Source organism: Podarcis raffonei, chromosome Z, assembly GCF_027172205.1.
Source record: "Podarcis raffonei isolate rPodRaf1 chromosome Z, rPodRaf1.pri, whole genome shotgun sequence".
Lineage (NCBI taxonomy): Eukaryota > Metazoa > Chordata > Lepidosauria > Squamata > Lacertidae > Podarcis > Podarcis raffonei.
In genome coordinates this window covers 18,193,815-18,215,644 of record NC_070621.1, presented here as the reverse complement: position 1 = coordinate 18,215,644, position 21,830 = coordinate 18,193,815, and the positions used below count along the sequence as shown (strand labels likewise).

Below are 21,830 nucleotides of genomic sequence, written 5' to 3'. Positions count from 1 at the left end.
GCCCCCTTCAACAGCCACAGCAGCAGCAGGAGATTCTCCAGTTGCTGGAAACCCAGAAGGGGGCAAGGGCTCTTTGTTCTCAGGCCCTGCTTGTGGATTTCCCATATGGGGCATCTGGTTGGCCACTGTGAGAACAGGATGCTGGACTAGATGGGCTCCCTTTGGGCTCATCCAGCAGGACTCTTCTTACATTCTTAGCTTTTGTTTAGGGAAGTGTGGATTGCATAGGTTCGCCTTTATCACGAAGCCAATAAAATCTTTGCCGAATTTGGCATGCACGTATATCAAATATCTATCTGCCCCCACCGCGGAGTCACACGTTGAGATCCTGCAGTGGTGCCCCAAAAGAAGATGTGTGGCTTTTCTGGAAGCCATCCCAGCCAAACTGGGCTTCCCCCCTTTCTAAACTTCTGAGATCAGCACTTTCTGTTTCTCCGCCCAGTCCTGTCTCCGCCTGAGGACTGAACCCGCCTGATGCAAAAAAAAATTTCCTGTTGCAAGTTGGCTGCCTTGTTTCCTCTCTTTATTTTGGCAAGGAATATGTGGGCGTGTGTTTTTTTTCCTTTCCATGGGGGAAGGGAAACCCAGTTGCTTATTTGCAAACTGCCTGATGATCACCAGCTCAGAGGAAGAGCAAGGAGTGGGGGTTAGCCTTGCTAAAGTCACAAGTATGTTATTTATCTCAGCGTGGAAGAAAAAGATTCATCTAGCATTCACGTAGACCTTTTCTGTTTAATTGTTATTATTATTTTACTTCATTTCTATTTCACCATTCCTCAAAGGAGCTCAGAGCATGGAGTTGCCCCTCTCCATTTTATCCTGACAACAACCAGTATAGGATCATATAATTCCAGAGTTGTAAGGGTCATCTAATCCAACCCTTTGCAATGCAGGAATCACAGCTTGATCCTTGAAAAAAAGCGCCACCCAATCTTTGTTTAAAATCCTCCAACGAAGGTGAGTCACCACCTTCCAAGGGAGTCCATACCACTATCAAGCAGCTCTTACTTGCAGAAAGTTATTTCTAAGGTTTTAGTTGGAAATTCCTTCCTCACAATTTGAATCCATTGGTTTGGGTTCTCCCTTCTGGAGCAACAGGGATAGAAAGGTTGGTGGCCTCCAAGTGTGGTTGGACCACAGTTCCCTGACCACTGGGCAACACTGCCTGGCAGTGAATGAAAAACCGAAACTGTTCAGAAGCTTTCACTTGGGGACTTTGTGCATCACGGCTTCAGAGTCTGAGTGCCCAACCACTTTTTTCCCATCACCTGTCCACCCAGGCTGTACACAGCAAAGGCGATGCTCCGCATGTGTCAGCAAGAAACCTCAAGCCACGGGCAACTCAGCTCCCAGGAACGGGAACCTCCCAAGGTTCCTCTTTCAGTGGCTGGCCCCAAAACCACGACACGTCCTGGGGTCTTCCCCTCTCCCACCCTGGCGCCAAGAAGTCCTTCCTCTTCTGTGCTCAAGCACTCCAAAGAGCATCTGATGAGGGACAGTGGATGGATTTCTTCACTCTGCTTTTTGCAAGCGATCAAGCCAGATCCAACCTTCCTTCCCAAAAAAGTGTGTGGGAGGTTTTGACTGAGAATAGAGCCTCTGAGCATGACTAAGAACATAAGAAGATGCCCTGCTAGATCAGACCAATGGCCCATGTACTTCAGCATCCTGTTCTCACAGTGGTCAACCAGAGAAACTATAGCAAGCAGAACCCAAGCCCAAAAACCCTCAACCCTCCTGTGGCTCCCAGAAAGTGATATTCAGAAGCATTGCTGTCTCCAGCTGCAGTAGCAGAGCAGAGCATCCTGGCTAGTAGCCCTCATTAGCCCTCTCCTCTGTGAGTTTGTCTAATCATCTTTTAAAGCCATCCAAGTTGGTGCCTCCTATGGGAGCAAGTTCCATAGTTTAAACATGTGCTGTGCAAAGAAGTACCGTATTTTTCGCACGATAGGACGCACCTAGATTGGGGGGGGGGAAATAAAGGGGAAAAAATTTATTCCCCCCCCCGCCAGGCGCGGGGCTGGGGCGGGGGAAGCCCGAGCTTCCCCCTCCCCCAGAACGGGACCCAGAGCCATGCCGAAGCTGCGCGCAGCTTTGGCATCGCTCTGGCAGCTTGCGGGGCTGGGGGAGGAGGAAGCCCTCCGCCAGCCTCCAAACCATGTCGGGAGACAGCGGGATGGCGCGCTGCGCCTCTCCCGCTGTCCCCCGAGTTTGCAGGGCTGGCGACGGGGAGGAGCAGGCTTCTCCCCCCCCCCCCCCGCCAGCCTTCTAGCCAAGTCCGGGACAGCGGGAAGGGCGCGCTGCGCCTCTCCCGCTGTCCCCCGAGCTTGTGGGGCTAGCGGTGGGGGGGAGAAGCCTGCTCCTCCCCGTCGCCAGCCCTGCAAACTCGGGGGACAGCGGGAGAGGCGCAGCGTGCCCTTCCCGCTGTCCCCCGACTTGGCTAGACCCCTCTCGCTCTCCAGGCTTCAGCGAAAGCCTGCATTCACACCATAGGACGCACACACATTTCCCCTTCATTTTTGGAGGGGGAAAAGTGCGTCCTATAGTGCGAAAAATACGGTACTTTCTTTTCTATGTCCTGATAAAAGTTAGTAATGTTTGGAGTAAATTTACCTTAACATCACCCCCTATTTTTGTGTGTGTGCTGGGTGATTTTTTAAAATTATTATTAGTTTAGTAAGATTTTTATTAAGGCTTTTCATATAATCTAATACATGGCAATAAAATAACCTAACTATTCTGAACAAAAATAAAAACAGAAAAAAAGAATGCAAACTCCTCTCTTCACAGGTAGATCTTAACTTTTGTCCCTGCGCTGGGTGATTTTGATTTTAAAAGTTATGAGGGGGATTTATCATTGTTTGTGGATAAGAATACAACTGTTGTTGTTATCAATAGTATCAATATCCTGTCTTTTCTCCAGACCAGGTGGCTTTCACAAATTAAAACAACACAAATGAAATACAAAAAGCTGAAAGTTAATAATTAGAAAATAATTAAACCGTAACAGAGTTAAGACAATATTTAAAAGGATCTATTAAATACAACTAATAGAAACAGCACAGAACTATTAAAAGCACTTTCCTTTTTTTTAAAAAAAGAGTCAGTTCCAAAAACCTCCCAAAAAACAACAACATTCACCTGCTGGTGGAGGACGACAAGGAGGGAGCCAGTCCTCCTTGCAGGCTTCCCCCAGCTGGGGCACCTGGTGGACCACTGTGAGAGCAGGATGCTGGACCAGATGCACCACTGGCTTGATCTAGCAGCCAGGCTCTACTTAATTTCTTAAGCAGATGTTTGCAGATAGCTCCTGGTTCAATCCCTGGCATGCCCAGTTTGGGCTGGGAAGGTCCCTTGCCTGCACCCCTGGAGAGCCATTGCTGCCAGTCCATGCAGGAAATACTGAGCTACTAGATTGGGGCCGGCAAGGTTTACTCCAGCGGAGATCCCTCTGTGGGCTGGATCATGCGTGCACGTGTGATTTCCAGCATCTGTGCAGATGTGATTTTCAACATCTGCGCATGCACAGACACGTTTTCCGGCGCCGTGGAAGCAAGTCCCCTCGCTGCGCTGGTTTAGCGCAGCATGTGGGGACTCACCAAGTGGCCGGCTCAGTTCGGGGGCGGCGTGTGGGCCGGTTAAATGACCCCCGTGGGCTGCTTGTGGCCCATGAGCCTTAGCTTGCTGACCCCTGTACTAGATGGACCAGTGGCCTGACTCAGCATAAGACCACTCCTTATTTAAACTAGAACTTTAGAACCATGAGGGCTAGAATCTTAATTTATTCCGGAGGAAGGGCCTCTGAAATCCTGGATAGCCACCGCATGTCAACGCAGACAATACTGAACCTAGATGGACCCACAGTCTGATGCAGTTTAAGGAAGCTTTCAACATATTTTTTATACACACACACACCAAAGGACAATCACCTGTCTAAGAAATTCCCTACTGTTGCCTTTAAGAGGAAAGACATCCACAAAGTTAAATGCATCCAAGCATCAGCCACCTCCCTTGGCTCGGGCCCCCGCCAAGTCCTTGTCAGAATGGCCTAAGGGATGACAGGCAATCTCCACAGGCTGAGCCCAGAACAGCCTGGCAGTCCAGGAGCAACAGCAACAGAAAGGGGAGGGGACTAAATATTAAAAGAGAGGAGCAGCAGCCGCCACCTGCTCTGCACATCACAGCCTCAGAAGGAACCAGGAAGCCTCAGAGTCCAAATCCAAGCTGAAGTTAAGGCAATGCGCTCACTCACCGGCCTGAAGCTGCTTGTAAAGGGGGTGTCCGTGATCCCTTGTGGGTAACTTCCTAGGGGTCGCATGACAGCGTCAGGCAGGGCCAGAGATATTGTAATAGAGTTGGGAAAGGTTCAGGGAATGGCGAGCAAAATGGCTCTCCTATGAGGAAAGGCTGAAGCATTTGGGACTTTTCAGTTTACAGAAAAGGCAAGTAAGAGGTGGCATGATAGAATTTTATAAAATTATGTGTGACATGGAGAAAGTAGATGGGAATAAGCTTTTCTTGCTTTTTCAGCTTGTGTAATGTAGCTGAAAGTTGGGAGATTCAAGATAGATAAGAGAAACTTTTTCACATTGTGCAGAGTTAAACTATGGAACTCCGCCGCACAACGGTGCAGGCAGTGGTGGAGATTCATGGAGGAGAAGGATATCAATGGCTATTAGCCCTGATGACTATGTTCTTCCTCCATAGTCAGAGGCAGTCATGCTTCTGAATCCCTGTTGCTGGAAACCTAGGAGGGGAGAGGACTCTTGTACTTGGGTCCTGCCATTGAGGCATATGGTCAGCCACTATTTTCTTAAAGAGGGAGGAAGAGAGGGAGAGAGGCTTGCAGCACTGGCCATTTTCACAAGCCCCTTATGCCAAACAAAGCAGGGTCCCTGAAAGATGCCACTGTGGGCATTGCAAAAGACAGTCTTGTGGAGAGAGGGAGGAGACAGGGAGGAAGGAAGCAAACCCTGATGGCTTTGACTCAGCCCACAACCAGACATCCTCCAACTGTCCTTCTGCTCTGCTAGGTCTTCAGCGCTGACAGAGCATAACCTGATTGCAAGTGGCACCTGCCATCTGATGCTCAACACCTTCCATCAGTGCCACCTCTCCTTGAAGGTGGGGGCACACACTTCATTAACTCCCTAGCTTCATGGGGCGGCGGGGGGGGGCAGTGCTGAGCAGGATTCTGGAGGGGAGGTGCAGAGGGGAAGCAAAGGATGCAAGTGTCTTCTTTGCACAGATGGCATCATATCTTCTTCCTTTCCTCTCCTATCTTCCTTTTTGTGTGTCTGTGACACAGATATCACTAAGCTACGTCCTTTCTGTAACAATAAAAGATTCTAGTCCTCATAATTCTGAAGAGTGGGCTGCAATAAATAGGAACCTAGGAAGCTGCCTTCTATCTAGTCAAGACCATTGCAATGGTCCATCTGGCTCAGCACTGTCTACACTGGCTGGCAGCAGCTCTCACATAGGGGATTCTTCCTTCCCCAGTGTTACCTGAGGATGCCAGGAACAGAACCTGGAACCCCCTGAATGCAAACCAGCTGCTCGGCCACTAAGCTAAGTCCTTATTCCCATAAAATTAAAGAAAGATTCTAGTCCTCAAAAGATTGGGATGAGTTAACTGGAACACAGAACCCAAGACATCTGTAGGTCCTCTAAGTCCTTCCTACAAAAAAATTAAAGTTAAATCCATGTGCTCCTAAGCCTGTGCTGAAGTGAAATAGGTGCACGAAACCTGGGGCATTTTGCACACAAAGCAGATCCTCTAGGCCTGAAATGCCTCCCTTTCCCCCATAAACAAAACCTCTTAACAGCATTACAATGGAAAGGAAAGATGCTGGAAGGAGAGAGACAGATTGCAGGAGTCATTAGGGCGTGAGCATCTTAAGCATCTCCTCCAGGAAAACCACTTAAGACGGGCCATGAGTAAATGAGAGCTCCTCCTTCTGAGCCAGCAGGAACTGGAGGGGCTCTCCATGAGAGCATCCTCTGACAAGCTCTTTTTCCTCCCTCCTCCCCCTCTATCTCTCCCCCCCCCCTTCTGTTTATTTCCGGTCTTCTGCATCGCATGACCACCTCTAAAAATAGACAGAAGCGCAAGGCAGCTCTCCTCCGGGAGATGTGGAGTGAAAGTCAGGAAGACGGGTGGAAAGGGGGGCAGAGAAGGAGCTGCCTTCTACCAAATCAGACCCTTCAGTCCATCCACCTAGCTCAGTGTTGCTCACACTGGTTGACAGCAGCGGCTCTCCAGGGTTTCTTGCAGGGATTTTTCTCTCCTAGCCTTACCTGGAAATGCTGTTGGGGACTGAAGCTGGGACCTTCTGAATGCAAAGCAGATTCTTTTGGCACTCCCCTCTAAAAACACATCAAGATTCAAGTCCTCATGGTTCTAAATAAGGAGCTGGTTTAAATAGGAAGTTAAGAAGCTGCCATAAATGGAGTCAATATTATTGGGCCATCTAGCTCAGTATTGTCTACACTGACTGGCAGCAGCTGTACAGGGTTTCAGGCAAGGGGCCTTCCTGGAGATGCTGCCAGGGATTGAATCTGGGACCTTCTGGACGAGGAGCAGATGCTCCACTACTGAGCTACAGCCCTTCAAAGGAGGTCTGAGCACATCCAGGTGGCTGAGCATCACAAGATCCAACTAGAGATGAGCAGGCTGTCTTTTGGAGGAGTTTTCCAACTCTTTCTGAACCCCAGTTAGATAGATGATAGATAGATGATAGATAGATGATAGATGATAGATAGATGATAGATAGATGATAGATAGATATAGATATAGATATAGATATAGATATAGATATAGATATAGATATAGATATAGATATCGATAGATAGATGATAGATGATAGATAGACAGACAGACAGATAGATAGATGATAGATAGATAATCTCCTGGAGGGGAGCTGGAATAAATAACACAACAACAGTGACCAGCAGGTGGTGGCAAATTTCCTGATCAGTCCTTTTTTTTTTTGCCCCCCCTGCACCAGTCCCCCCTCCCCACTGCATGCATGTGCAATGCAGAGCCAGCCAAGCCAAGCCAAGCCAAGCCAAGCCAGCAACAGGTGTCAGTCTTCGTCAAGCTTGTACTATTTTTATCCACAGGGCTTATCTCCTTGTCGTGGGAAGGCTTTTTTTTGATGTAATCTTCCATCCTCTCTCTCTCTCTCTCTCTCTCTCTCTCTCTCTCTCACACACACACACACACACACACACACACTGGCCACCCAGTCTCTGTCTCTCAAGAAGGAAAACAAACTGCTGCTGCTGCTGCTGCTGCTGCTGCTGCTGCTGCTGCTGCTGCTGCTGCACAGGAGGAAATAAGAGCCTGGGCTTGAAAGACACTCTGACATCCAGCCAGAGAAAACTGGAGCCAAACTGAAAAACTTGCTGCCGCAGGAGGCAGCAATGACCAACCACTTGGACGGCTTTAACAGAGGATGGACAAATACATGGAGAAGGAGGAGAGGCCTACTGATAGCTAGCAGCCATGATGGCTGTGATCTGCCTCCACAGTTGGAGGCAGCAATGCTTCTGGACACCACTTGCTGGAAACCGAAGCAGAGTTGCTGTAGGGTTCAGGCCTTGCTTGCGTATAGAGGCTCCAACTTGAGCAAAAGATTGTGGGGTGGCGGCGGCAGCAATGACACGCACATGACATGTGCATGACGCAGTGGTGAGCCAGGGGGCTGAACGTGGCAGCAGCAGACATAGCAGGAGGAGGAGACACCAGCCACGGAAGCTGCACCACACTCAGCTCCACATTTGGCCTCCTCGGCAAATGATTGTTCTCAACATTCTCCATAATATTTTATGAGACGGGGAGAAGGGACCTGGCCCCTTATAGTTGGTGCCTATGCTTGCAGACTTCCCATGCAGACATCTGGTTGGCCACTGTGAGAAGAGGAGGCTGGACTAGATGGGCCACTGGCCTGATCCAGCAGGACTCTTCTTGTATCCAGAAGCATTAACACCTCTGATATTGAAGCGAGTATACAGCCAGCATGACTTGTAGCCACTGACAAGACTTGTCCTTCATGAATCTGTCTGGTTGGTACCCAACTGTCTTGGGAGACAATGGAGAAGTGCGCCCTTTGAGTGAAGTTAAACTGCTGGAAGGTTACAGCACCTGATGTGGCTACAGAGACCAATACAGGAGAGACATCTTGTTACTAGTCACCACCGTGGCAAATTCCTACGTGTTATGTTTGCTTAGGAATGCAGCTAGCTAGCTCAGTATGGTTGACACTGACGGGCAGCGGCTCTCCAGGGTTTCAGGAAGTGGGCATTCCTCATTTCTACCAGGAGACAGCAGGGATTGAACCTGGAGTCTTCAGAATACAAAGCAGGTACTTGGCCACTAAGCTGTGGCACTTTCCTTAAAAATACAAGTAAGATTCTGGTCCTCATGGCTCTGAATAAAGGACTGAACTAAGTGGAACATAGGATGGTGCTCTGCCACTCAGGCAGTGCTCTTGCTTCCCTTCCACTGTCCTGAATCTACCTATCCCCACCATCACATTGGCTGCCACCTGCTTCCCAGAGTCCCCACCACCAGGTGACTCACCTGAGGGCTGCTGGTTCCATACGCAAGGCCAGGGGTGGAGGGTCCAGACATGGGGTGAGCCCCCATTGGGGAGCTGATGACTGAGAAGGGTGGCCCCATGCCGTTGATGGGTGAGTTGAGGGTGCTGATGGGTGAGTGGAGCTGGCCAGGGGACCCCAAAGCCCCACCAATGCCAGTGCTCATCGACGGATGGAGAGAAGGTGCAGTCATAGGCCCTCCTCTGCTGTTCGGAGAGCTTAAGGAGGTGGAATTGACTGGGCTGGAGAAATCTGTGAAGAGAAAAAGGAAAAAATATACACTGTCAGTTGAAAAAGAGACCAGGGGATGTATTGCATATCCGTACTAAATAGGCCAAATCTCTCTCTAAAAAGAAGAAAGTATAAAGCTAATATTTCACTGCAGGGAGTTGGAAGAGATGACTCGCAGGGTCCTGTCGAACTCTACACTACTGTGTTTCATTCATTCACAAACACACCACCCACCCCTTCCTGGAGGAAATACTGAAAGCACTAACAAACAAGAAAGAAATTAAGTGATTAGATTTATTTGTGTATTTATTTACTTCATAAAAATTATGTACCACTTGACTGTATAAAACCTCAAAGCAGTTTACAAAATAAAAAATACACACACACTTCCACCTAAATTTATTTATTTCATTTAATCCAAGGAGTTACAGGAAGCATAGAAGGGGCTCTACCCTGTTTGCTATGGCCCTTCTCCTAAAAACAAAGTAAGATTCTAGTCCTCATAATCCTGAACAAAGGCTTGAATTAAACAGGAACAAAGGAAGCTACCTTACACTGAGTCAGACCACCAGAACATCTTGCTCAGTATTGTCTATGCCGACTTGCACCAGCAGCTCTCCGGGGTTTCAGACAGAATAATAGAACTGGAAGAGACAATATCTAGTCCAACACCCCTGTGATGCAGAAATATGCAGCTGTCCCTCAAGGGGATTGAACCTGCAACCTTGGCATTCTCAGCACCACTCTCTAACCAACTGAGCTATCCATCTCCTACCTGGAGATGCCGCTGAGGACTGACCCTTGGAACTTCTGAATGCAAAGCTGATGCTCTGCAGCCCCCTGTAAATCAATTCAGATTCTAGTCCTTGTGGTTCTGAATAGGAGGCCAAATTGAACAGGAACACAGGAAGCTGCTATAGCCCAAGCCAGACCATTGGTCCATCTACCTCAGCATTCTCTATACTGACAGGCAGCGGCTGTTTAGGGAACATTCCCTTGGGCTGAAAAAGACTCTACACCCATACTTTCAATGTACCCACCAATGTACACCCAAAGTTGTTGTTTTTTAAATGAATGTGACAAGCATATGCATACATTATTTATTTGTTGATTTATTGAAATGTCGAACCCGCCCTTCAAGCGAGTAAATTTCAAGGGCAGCTTACCAAAAATAAAAACAAAAGCACATGAAGGGTTTTATTCCAGGGGGTGGGGTGGGGGGCTGGGCAAGAGAGGTTGTCAGTCTTCCCCAAGGGTACATTATGCTGCCAATCCAGGCTTGACAGGACATGACATGGGAAATCATTTATTTAAAAGATGTAGATGCTGCCACTTTGTGAAGCTTGAAAAGAATTAAAAAGAACCACCAGCATGCACCTCCTCTGTAAAAGATGCTCTGGGGCACCAGAGTTTGGGAAGCGAATCCCTTAGCCCTCGGAGTGATCGCAGGTTAAGAACCAAGGATGCTGCCTTAGACCAACGCAGACCATTGGCTAAACCACCTTGAACGAACTGAAGCTACACACAATCATAAGGAGGGCCTGCTGGATCAGACCCATTGCCCATTTAGTCCAGCATCCTGTTCTCACATCGGCCAACCAGGTGCCCATTCTGGGAAACCTGCAATTTGGACCTGAGTGCAAGAACACTCTCCCTTCCTGAAGTTTCCAGAAACTGGTATGTTGCTGCTTGACTCTGGAGGAAGAGCATAGCACTGTGGTTAATAGCCATTGATAGCCTAGCCCTCCATGAATTTCTCCAGTCCTCTTTTAAAGCCATCTAGGGTGATGATAATCACTGCCTCCTGCAGGAGAAAGTTCCATAGTTTATGCACCGCATGAATAAATGACTTTCTGTCCTGGATTTACCAACATTCAGCTTCATCGGATGCCCAGGATTTATAGCCTCATGAGAGGGAGGGGGGAACTATCCACCTTCTCTATTCCATACACAAACTTATAAAATTCTATGATCGAACCTGTCAGTGCAACCTCTGAAAAGACAACTCTCCAAAATGCTTTTAAAAGCAACTATGAGTTTACTGGTTTTGACACCAGAGAAACACATTAGCAGAGCATATCATTCTCCCTGTAAATTGCATCTATTTCCTTCCACGTTAAGTGATCTTTATGCATTTCTAAACTTTGGTATATTTCCATTATGCTTAAAAATCTGAGCTAAATCTATTCAAAATTTGCTGAGTGGTTACAGTGGGTGGAAGGCAAAAGCAGACTGTATGCATGCAATTCAGGCCTAGGCCTACAGGCCGCCTAGAGCTTAGGAGCTTCATCTGAATAATAAAAGACAGAGGGAATTCTAAAACCCTCCAATGACATTGTTAGTACCTGGCAGGCAGTCAATCCCTGCTGAGATAGGGCCAGTGTTCTGATTCGCTTATTGTAACATTAAGGTGACCTATCACAGGCGGTGTGTGTGTTTTGCCTGGGCCAGCTTACAGTATATATACTGGGACAAGTGCCCTTGTTTGTCATTCTTGTTCTTCTTGTTCCTGATGTTCCAGCAAATCCTTTTTGAGCTGAATCTCCATCTTGGGTCATGCCTGAACCCACCTACACTTCAGAAGGGATCCATCCTCCTCACCTGGCAAGGTCCAGGCAATACCTTCATTCTTCTAACTCAGTAACTTCTGTGTGCCAGGAGGCAGAAATAAATTAAGTAAGATCTTGGGAGCTAAATTCATCCACCCACCCCATAGGTTGTTCCCTGCCACATCTCTGCATGATTCCCTGATCTGTTTCTGCCTTCTTCCAACCTGTGTCCAAATGGGATATAACTGGATCATTTGCATGCTCTTTATGGAAAGACACTGAAGAGCAGCCACCTGCTTAGAGAAGTTGTTGGCCAAGTCTCTGCATGAGTCACCGCGCTGTGCTTGCCTCCTCTAAGTCATGCTAAGTACAGTAATTCATGCAGACACTGTTTTGAGATAGGTCAGTCCTTTCAGAAAGGTGTCCTTTCGTCATCTGAAAAGGTAAACCTTTCCTCAGCTGTTGGGAGTGAAGCCTGCAGTTCTAATGAGCGCTGTGCTGAAATCTGTTCTTTAAATTTCTCAAAACTTTGTTTCCCTTGGAAAAGAGACTTCGGTTTTTCTGCCACATTCCTAGGGCATGCCACCACTATGAGATGGCCATGGGTGGAACATGCATTGCATCCCCCGGAGAATGCAGACCATGAGTGAGATGGCTTTTTCCTTTCCTTAAACATAACTCCAGCACACTCCACGGCATCCCCAGGTGCCTGCCCTTCCTGATTTTTTTTGGGGGGGGGGACCTGTGGGAGGAGGTAGCCTTGTGGTGTCTTCCCCCTGGGCTTTGTTGGAAGTGTAGAAAGTCAGGGAGGCTGCAGAGTGCAGATAGTTGGTGAGATGGTGATGTGTTGAATGAAAGAGCAAATACTCTCAAAACATTGCCACCCTCAGCACCCTCAAAAATAAAGCGCATCAAAAACCCTGCACTGAAATTTTCTTTTCCCCTTGATCATTTTTAAACACAAGTTCTTTCCCCACTAACTGATGGATAATGGTTAGAACAAAAACACTGGAGAAATATTCAGAATTGTGTGGCTTTTCATTGGTGGTGGTGGGGAGTGGAATATACTTCAGCTACTAAAAATTTGGGAATGACACACATGCAATCTAACATGACGAACTTAGGATAACATGAGCAAAGAAAACATTAGAGGTGCTAAAGAGCATTTGGCTCAGATTATCAGACATATATTTACACACAGTTTCTTCTGTCCTCCCCATCTCTTTTTATGTAAGGAGAAATTAGCAGACTTCCTCAGGTATTAAGGCATTTCCCAGGAGCTCAAAACACTTTCACATACAAACCTCAAAAAATGGGTCTCATTGCCACTGCATTTTCACCTCTACAGATATTTAAGGGTTTTAAAAATCAACATACTCCAGACTTCGGATCCTGTTTCAAAGTCACCCAAACAAGACTGTGTTGTACAAAGCAGTGGCAACGTTACCACTGGAAAAGACAAATGGAAAGGTACAAACCATACTTCCCCAAGGCCTGTCAGAATAAAACAGTCTTCACCTGCTCTCAGAAGAACAACAAGGAGGGAGGAGGAAGTCCAGACTCCTGCCCAGCAAGGAAGTTTCAAGAGTCTTGGAGCAGCCACTGAGAAGGCCCTCTCCCAACTTCTATGTCCCCAGCAAGTATGCTTGTGAGGGTGGCAGGACTGAGAGAAGGGCATCTCCCAATGGTCTCAGAGCCCAGGCAGGAGAATGCAGTCCTATGCCACACACCCCTATCACATATGCTGTGAATGTGGCCAGATCCTTCGTGAATTTTTTCAATCCATAATTGAGGGCTTAGTCTCTAAAGACTAAGATCAGGCCAATGGCTTATCTAGTCCATCATCCTGTTCTCACAGTGGCCAACCAGACGCCCCAATGGGAAGCCCAAAAGCAGGACCTGAGCCCAAGAGCCCTCTCCCCTCCTGTGGTTGCCAGCAACTGGTATTCAGAAGCATGGCCGCCTCTGACCCTGGAGGCAGGACACAGCCATTAGGGCAAGTAGCCATCGAAAGCCTTTTCCTTCTTTTATTACTCCAGCCTTTCAATACCATTTAGGTTGGTGGCCATCAATGCCTCTTGTGGGAGAGAGTTCCACAGTTAAACTATACACTGCATGAATTTTCCAACATTCAGCTTCGTTGGATGTCTAGCCTGAAGTGGAGAATCTGGGGTTTCCGTGGTTGCAACAAGCAGCCTATCAGGTTTTCAGTGGTGACTGTGACCTGACTCCCAGCATGCATTGGGATGGCTCAAGCCCAACCCATATTGGTTTTTCTTCTGGGAGGGCTCTGCAACCATGAGACGCCAGTATCACACTTCATCCTTGGGGGCTAATACGAATGAACAAGGAAAACCTGTCACGACAGGCAGGCCGACAGGTTGTCCGGGATCGTTACGGCCTTTTAATTACATTAAACTGCAGTTTAATGGGCTCTAGGCAAGTTGGAAATGATGTAATGGACTACGTGTGGGGAGAGGAGCTTTGGCTGAAAAGCAGAGAAGTGAGTTGGAGGTGTTTGGGGCTGTTGATGTGTATTTCTTAAGAGCAGTAAGAAAATATAAGGAGAAGAACAAAGAGAACTGGTTCTCTTTTCTGACATTCGTGATGTTAAATTTATCACTCGCCCTATTCAGGCAGATACTGACAGCCTTAGCCAAACAAAAAAAACCATATAAACAAATTCAAAACACCCAAGAGACAGGCAAAAATATGCAACTGCAAAAATGGAAGTGGATAGACACACTCTGTCCTCTATGTCTATGCTGTCCTCCTTCCCTCTTTCTCTCCCTCTTTGTAATGCTTGTTGGCTGGAAAACGGCATTGCAAAATTCAGAGAAGTGTGAATCGCCGGGTTTTTCAGTTCACATACTGTTTTGGAAAGCGCAAACTGGGAAGGCCAATCTTTAAATGAAAACTAAATCAAACTTCTTCCCCACCCCACCCCCCATTCCTAACCTGGAACCAACATGAAAGCGTGCACCACATCTGATGTGAGCACAGAAGTTAAGAAATATAAGAAGAGCCTGTGAGATCAGGTCAGTGCCCATCTAGTCCAGCTTCCTGTTCTCACAGTGGCAGAGCAGATACCTCAATGGGAAACCTGCAAGCACAGAAGCACTCTCCCATCGTTCAGTTCCCAGCAACTGGAATTCAGAAGCATTACTGCTTCCAGATATGAGTAGCCATTGATAGCCTTATTCTCCTTTGGGTTGGTGACCATCACTGCCACCTGAGGGAGGGAGATCCGTAAAAGTTATTTGCCCAGAGACTGGGCCTGCCATTGCTCTGTCACAGAGCTAATGCTATCTTCTCAACAGAAGTTGTTCAGCTGGAGCAGAGGGGAGTGCCTTCCACCCACCAGTGGGCAAACAGGCTTTACCTAGCTGATATTGACATGTTACGGATGGGTATCTTGGGGGAGGGGGGCATGGCAGTAGCTGGGGTGGGGTGAGGGGGAAACAGCCTGAGAACTGCCTGTCTAAGTGCCACAGGAAGAGGCCCAGCCTGATAAGGGAAAGAAGATATGTGTGCCAAATGGCTGGGGGCAGAGCTTGGCTCCCTCTGTGTACAGGACAGGGGAGTTCCTTTTAAAGAAACAAGGCTGGATTTCACTCCTCCTGCTCACACAAGAGAGCTCAGCCTCCCTGACAAGAGCGTAGAACCTGCTGGATCAGGCCAAAGGGGGGTGCATCTCATCCAGCCTCCTCTTCACACAGTGGCCAACCATTATGGGAAGACTACAAGCAGGATCCAAGCACAAGAGCTCTCTCCCTTCCTGCAGTTTCCAGCAACTAGAATTAAGTGTTACTGCCTCTGACCATGGAGGCAGAGCATGACCATCATTGCTAGTGACCACCAATAGCTTTCTACATGAATATTCTCAATCCTCTTTTAAAGCCATCCAAGTCAGTGGTTGCCATCACTGCCTCCTGTGGAAGCAAGTTCCATAGTTTAACCATGTTTTGCATGAAGAAGGACTTCTTCTTCTTTTAAACTTTCATTGGACGTCCATAGTTTCAAGTGTGGTGGGAAATTATGAGAACTGTAGTCCATAAATAGCTGGAGGTTCCAGCTAGCGTCATCATATATTAAGACTTGTCTTATGGAAGGTACACAGATCTTTAGGATTACATGCATGCAACAACCTATCTTGGGATTTATACAATGCAATGCAACAAACTTTGTGGTTTTTTCCACTCCTCCAATTGAATTGTCTATTTTGCCTCTTCTTCCCTCCCTCTCCCCAGCCCCCAGCTTGCATCTGAAACAATTTTGCAGAAGGGAAGTGGTTTTGGAGATGTTTTGAGGCCTAGTTAGATTGTGAACTCCCACCCCCCACCCCACAATGGAAACGAAAGATGGTTTGTTTCAACACCCATCTTTTTTGGGTCTACATTCCTTAACTGGCTCAGAGCCTAATTGGGAACAAGCAAAAAGTTCTTCCATCAATGAGTCGCGTTTGGTGGTCCTGAGGCAACACGTGCACACACGCACGCACACACACACACACTCACACACATTTTCCAGGGTCACATTCCCTGACCCCAACTTCCTTCAACTCCCAGCCCAACACAGCCCCAAGTTAACTCTTTCCTTGCTGCAGAGATTCTGATTGCCCCCTCCCCACAAAATGCACCCATTCTGCACACCTGCTTTGTTCAGGGCAGCACAATGGCAAACTGGAAGGACTGGGCACTCCTAGCCAAAAAGAGTTTTTGCAGCTGATGTTAGGTGGACACAGCATGGTGTAGAGGTCTCTTTCTCAGCCTTTCTCAACCTGGGATCCCTAGATATTGGACTACCATTCCCATCATTCCTAGCCAGTATGGCCAACGGTCAGGGATGATGGAAGTTGCCGTTCAAGAGCATCTGTGGACCCAAGGCTGATAAAGGCTGCATTAGATATATAAATATACAATGGAACTTCAAGGAAATCTGTAAAAAATATTGAAGCACTCCAAATAATTTGTCCATGTTTGTGTGTGCAGAAAATAATGATGATGATGATGATGATGATGATGATGATGATAAATTTTATTTATATCCTGCCCTTCCCAGCCGAAGCTGGGCTTAGAGCTGCTAACAACAGTAAAATAATACAGCATTCTAAAATCAGTTCATTCTAAAATCAGTAGATCTACTTAAAAGGCAACACGTGGAGATTTGCACTGATTGTTGGAATGCATCCCTTCTTCTTATTATTATTATTAATAATAATAGAGTGTAAGACTATTTGTATAATCTTAAAAGGTCTTAAAATCTTAGGAGCATGGCTACAACTATCATGAAGAGACAGACTCTGCACTTCTGAATTTGCCACTACACTAACAGCTGAAACCTCCAAGAGCCAATGTGGTGTGGCAATCAGAGACTTGCATCGGGGCTGGTAATCTCCCTGAAGCCACCCAGAAGAAGCCTCAGTTTCCAAATGCATCCGCTCTCCCACTCATGCCCACTGCCTTTTCACAATTCCCCAAGCTGCATGTGTATAGACATCCGGTGACCAAAAGTGGCAGTTTGCCAAAGTGTGCAGGCAATCTGCCATCTGCCCATGAGGCTGAACAGGTGATTTCACATTATTTGGGTGGCAGGTATAATTAAAAACAAACAATAACAACCTTCGGTCCGTGGTTGTGCAATGGCAGCCTATCCAGCCATCTACGTCTGTTGCACAGAGTCACTGGGTTCAGAGATCTCAACCAGACATGCAATTTACTGTCCATTTTGGTTAAAAAATACAACCTGGGTGATGCAACATTTTTTTTTTTTTTTGCTGCAGCAACTGAAAGTGTGGGGGAGAGAGAGAGAAAGAGAGCACTGAGTACTGAGGATAAGAACAGGCCTGTCTAGTCCAGCTTCCTATTCTCACAGTGGCTGACCTGATCCCTGCCCCCAAGGGAAGTCCACAAGCAAGACCTGGGTGAAATAGCAACTCTCCCCCACTTGGGGTTTTGAGAAACTGGACCATCTTCCCTTCTGCAGTTTCCAGCAACTGGTATTCAGAAGCATCAATGCCTCTGGCTGTAGAGGCAGAGCACAACCATCACGGCTAGTAGCCATGGATAGCCCTCTCTTTCACGAATTTGTCCAATCCTTTTGTAAGGCAATCCATGTTGGTGGCCATCACTGCCTCCAGTGGGAGAGAGTTCCATGGTTTAACTATGTGCTGTGTGTATAAGTCCTTCTTATTCTTTGCCCTGAATCTTCGAACGCTCAACTTCATGGAAGGCCCTCGAGTTCTAGTGTTATGAGAGAGGGGGGGAAACTTTTCTTTCTCCTCTTTCTCCATGCCATGCCTAACTTTATAAGCATCTATATCCCCTCCTACTTGCCTTTTCTAGAAAGCCTCGAATTCTTCACACTTTCCTCATAGAAGAGTCACCCCATCCCCTTTAGCATGCTGGTTGCCCTTCTCTGAACCGTCCCCAATGCTCGTCTTACAACTGTAGTCTTACATCTTCCCTATGTCCCTTTCTTCAAATGGTAAGATATATCATTACACTTGCTCCAAAAGGCAGTAGAAATCAGCCCTGCTGCTCCTTCTGCCAAGGGGCCCCTGGATATCTGCCCTAAAGTCTCAACATAGCAGTGCTACGGCAAATTGATGGTGACACTAGACGTTTGTTTCTTGTACCAGAGTCAAGCTCATCTTCACACTTACAAGAGATGCCTGTGCTTTTAAAAGACATGGTGGCAGAGACTGGGGTGGGGAAGGAAATGACTGGGTTAATATTAATTTGCTGGGGGCACTATGTGATCCACAGCTGCTGCTCTCGCAGGACTGGTGGGTGATTTATAGGATTCTTATGTGCAGGAAACTCCTTTGCTGATTTGCTGCCCTTCATTCCCTGGGTCCTTTTCTCTTTCCCAGAGTGGAACCACCTTGAAAAGTGAGCAAAGGCGTTGTTCATACATCATGCACATGATTTATTGCACTCACCCAAAACGCCAAAGCTGCCATTGGATACACACACACGCACACACATGTCTGCAAAAACAAAACAAAACAAAACTACTTACTGGAATCCCTGATCCAAGATGCAAGAACCTTTGATAAAGGGCTGCAATCATCTCATTGCATCACACCTATACAGGCCATTGGTCCACATGTGAAAGGGGCTTACTGGGATGCTGCCAACAATTTGACCTGGGACCTCCTGAATGCAAAATGTGCTCTCCCACTGACCTACATCCCTTCTCCTAAACATAATCCAATATTCTAGTCCTCATCATTCTGAGGAACAGACTGAATTAAACAGGAGCACAGGAAGCTTTCTCATACTAAATCGGATCATTTATCTAGCTCCATATTGTCTACACAGACTGGCAGCAGTTCTCCAGAGCTCTGGGCAGGGAGCCTTTCCCCACCCCAATCTAGAGAAACTGAGGATAAAACCTGGGAGCTTCTGCCTGCTGAGCAGATGCTCGTAACCACAGAGCTATGGCTCTTCCACTGAAAATAAACAAGATCCTAGACCTCATGGTTCTGAATAAATAGGAACCTGGGGGTCTTCTGCATGCAAAGGAGATGTTTTACTGCTGAGCTGCAGCCCTTCGCAAGCCTTGAGAAAAATGTGCACAAAGTATAACAACAATAAGAAAATCTACAGTGCTCTGGAGAGAACCGAGCACCCCGATTAGAACTTTGCAAAGACATTTCCTCAGAAGCAATCCACTGTTTCTCTTCTCCTTGCAGAGCTGCCCAAATCATTTCCCTCTTGGCAACTGGCTTCCACCAAAGCCCGTAAACAGCCACAGCTTTGGGAAAAGCCCAACCAAAGCTTCTGCATTGTCTTCTTCCTTCCATGCATTAAAAAAGCGCAGACTCAAGGTTCAGCCAGCTCCTTTGAAGCACTGTGTGCAACTTCTCTTGCTTAACTCAGAAAAGCTGTTCTTAATAAAGCCATAACAGAGGTGTCCTTTCATGGTGTTTGCCAGTGAAGGGTGACTTTTACCATTTCAAAGCTGTCCTGGAACAACACATTGAGGCTGAAAGAGGGCTGGTTTGTGTGCTAATCAGAAGGGACGTTCCGAAAACCAGTACCCAGGTCAGGGGAGCCAAATAACATCATTATGATGTTTCTAACAGTTATATAGAATGCTCACAAAGCAGTAAGAGAATGCCACAATCAGATAACCACTGGTAAAAATGTAAAATCAGCAATCGAATTATATATTTGCAGAGTTGGAAGGGGACCCAAGGGTCATCTAGTCCAACCCCTTGCAATGCAGGCATAATGTAACTCATTGTCTATAAACGTGGCTGAGACAAGAGCTTAAATGCTATGGGAACTCTGTGAATTTCTTCTAAGATGCACATAGGAGTGTAGGAAGCAGCCTTATACCAAGTGTATTGTCTACACCAGTGATGGCCCTCCAGCTGTTTTGGGACTACAACTCCCATCATCCCTAGCTAACAAGATCAGTGGTCAGGGATGATGGGAACTGTAGTCCCAAAACAGCTGGAGGGCCAAGTTTGGCCATCACTGGTCTACACTGACTGACAGAGGCCCTTTGAGGATTTCAGGCGGGGAGAATTGCCCCTGGGCTGAAGATGGCTAAACAATAGTCCTTAAAAGTCAAGTAAGGGTCTAGTCCTCATGGTTCTGACCAAAGTGACAAAATAAGTATGAGGCCTAGAAATCTCAGTGTATCTGGCTGGGCTTCATGGGCAACTGACCTGGTTCAGCAGTGCTCTTTTTATGTTATCAGATCAGTGGGTTTTCCCATTAGGGCATTTGGTTGGGCACCGAGAGAACAGGATGCTGGGGCAGATGAGCCATTGGCCTGATCCGGCAAGCCCTTCCTATGTTCTCAGTTGCATGAAGAGAAATGTCTGACTAGGGCTAGAACTTCAGCCCCACTTCCATTGCAGCAATGAAAAGGATCCTGCACCTCTCTCTCTTTTCATGCCACTGAATCTGCTTCGAATTTCCCAAAGAATGCCAGATCCCCAAGCAGACCACATGGAGAGACTCAGCCCCATTGTGATTCTAAGCCATTCCTGGCATGCCACAGACATAGCTGAAATATTTCCGCCTAAGCAACATAGCGGACAAAGGGAAGTGGAAGCCTGGGACACCCTGTGGGCGCAAAGGGGTTTAGAGAGCAGCAAAACCACAAGAACGCCACGGCTCTCTAACCACTATGCAGCACTGCCTCTCTTCCTTCCATGCCAAGCAAGCTAAAGCATGCACTTTGCTATGCTTGCACCCCAAAATAATAAGATGGGTGGTTCTACTGGCTGGTCATAAAAAATGTAAGAGCCTGCAGGATCAGGCCAAAGGGGGACATGTAGAACAACATGCTGTTCTCATAACCCGATTGCCTGTGGGAACCCTGCAAGCAGAAGCAGAGCACAAGGACATTGTCTCCTTCCATGGCTTCCAGCAACAGGTATTATGCAGAAGCATTGCTGCCTCTCACTGTTTAGGCAGGGCATAGCCATCATGGCTAGCAGCCACCAACAGCCCTCTCCTCCTTGAATTTGTCTAATTCATTCAAAGCCATCTAGATTGGTGACCATTGCCACCTCCTGCAGGAGAGGAGTTCCATAGTTTAACCACGAACTGCGTGAAGAAGCCGTTCCTTTTTGCTGTCCCAAATCTTCCAACATTCAGCTTCATGGTAGGCCCCCTACTTCTAGGTGTCATGATGGAGAAGAACTCTTCTTCACCCACACCCTCTCCCCCAGGAAGAGCAGTGCAGCAAGGCCCTGGAACCGGAATCTCAGGTCCTGGCACCAGCTGGAGGAATCCGGGGCCTCGAGGGGGTTGCGTCACTTCTCTTCAGGTCTGGCCAGGCTTCCCATCCACATACACACACACTGCAAAATTCATTCTAGCCCTAAGATCTGAGTGTTGCTGAACCTGTTTCTCCAAGCGTCTTGATTCTCTCACACACAGCTCCATCCCAGTTGGGAGGGCAAGTCTCAACAGCTATGCTAGTTGTCCAAGAGTCAGAAGCACAAGCCTTTTATGCCACCATCTCTCCCATCGCAAGTCAGGTAATAAATGCAGGGGTTGCTCTGAGAACCCCCCTCCCCCTTTCATTGCAAACCCTTCTCTACCTACTAGGTGTTAGAATTGCCTAACATTTTTGTTGCAGCCCCAGGAAATATGCAGCTTGAAGCCATTTTTTTATTGATTGATGCAGTGTGTGTGTGTGTGTGTGAGAGAGAGAGAATAAATTATGTCCTGTTTATAAGTATATGTTGTAAGCCGCACTATTTTCTGCAAAGAGAAACAAGTAATATTTTATTTTAAGTTTTATAGAGAGCCAGTATGGTGTAAGTGGTCAGACTAGGACCTAGGAGGCCAGGAATGAAATTTCCACTCAGCAATGAAGCTCACTGGGTGACTTTGAGGACAGTCATTGCCTCTTAGCTTGATCTACCTCAAAGGCGTGTTGCAGAGATTGAATGAGGGGGGATAAAACCATGTA

At 47.2% G+C, this 21,830-nt stretch overlaps 1 protein-coding gene across 6 annotated transcripts in view; it reads right to left on the bottom strand.

Annotated features, from left to right (window-relative positions):
* RXRA (retinoid X receptor alpha) overlaps nucleotides 1-21,830 on the bottom strand; it is a 122,371-nt gene that overhangs the window by 28,127 nt on the left and 72,414 nt on the right. For 4 of the 6 annotated variants that reach the window (XR_008328420.1, XM_053373302.1, XM_053373304.1 and 1 more), the window contains 2 exons: nucleotides 18,328-18,375; nucleotides 8,588-8,856 (listed from right to left, as the gene is read on the bottom strand). Coding sequence is in view for 5 of the 6 variants with exons in the window: in XM_053373302.1 (XP_053229277.1) it covers nucleotides 8,588-8,856; nucleotides 18,328-18,375 (317 nt within the window). In the remaining variant the exon portion in view is untranslated. The remainder of the gene's footprint in view (nucleotides 1-8,587; nucleotides 8,857-18,327; nucleotides 18,376-21,830) is intronic. The other 2 variants (XM_053373303.1, XM_053373306.1) reach the window with 1 other exon arrangement.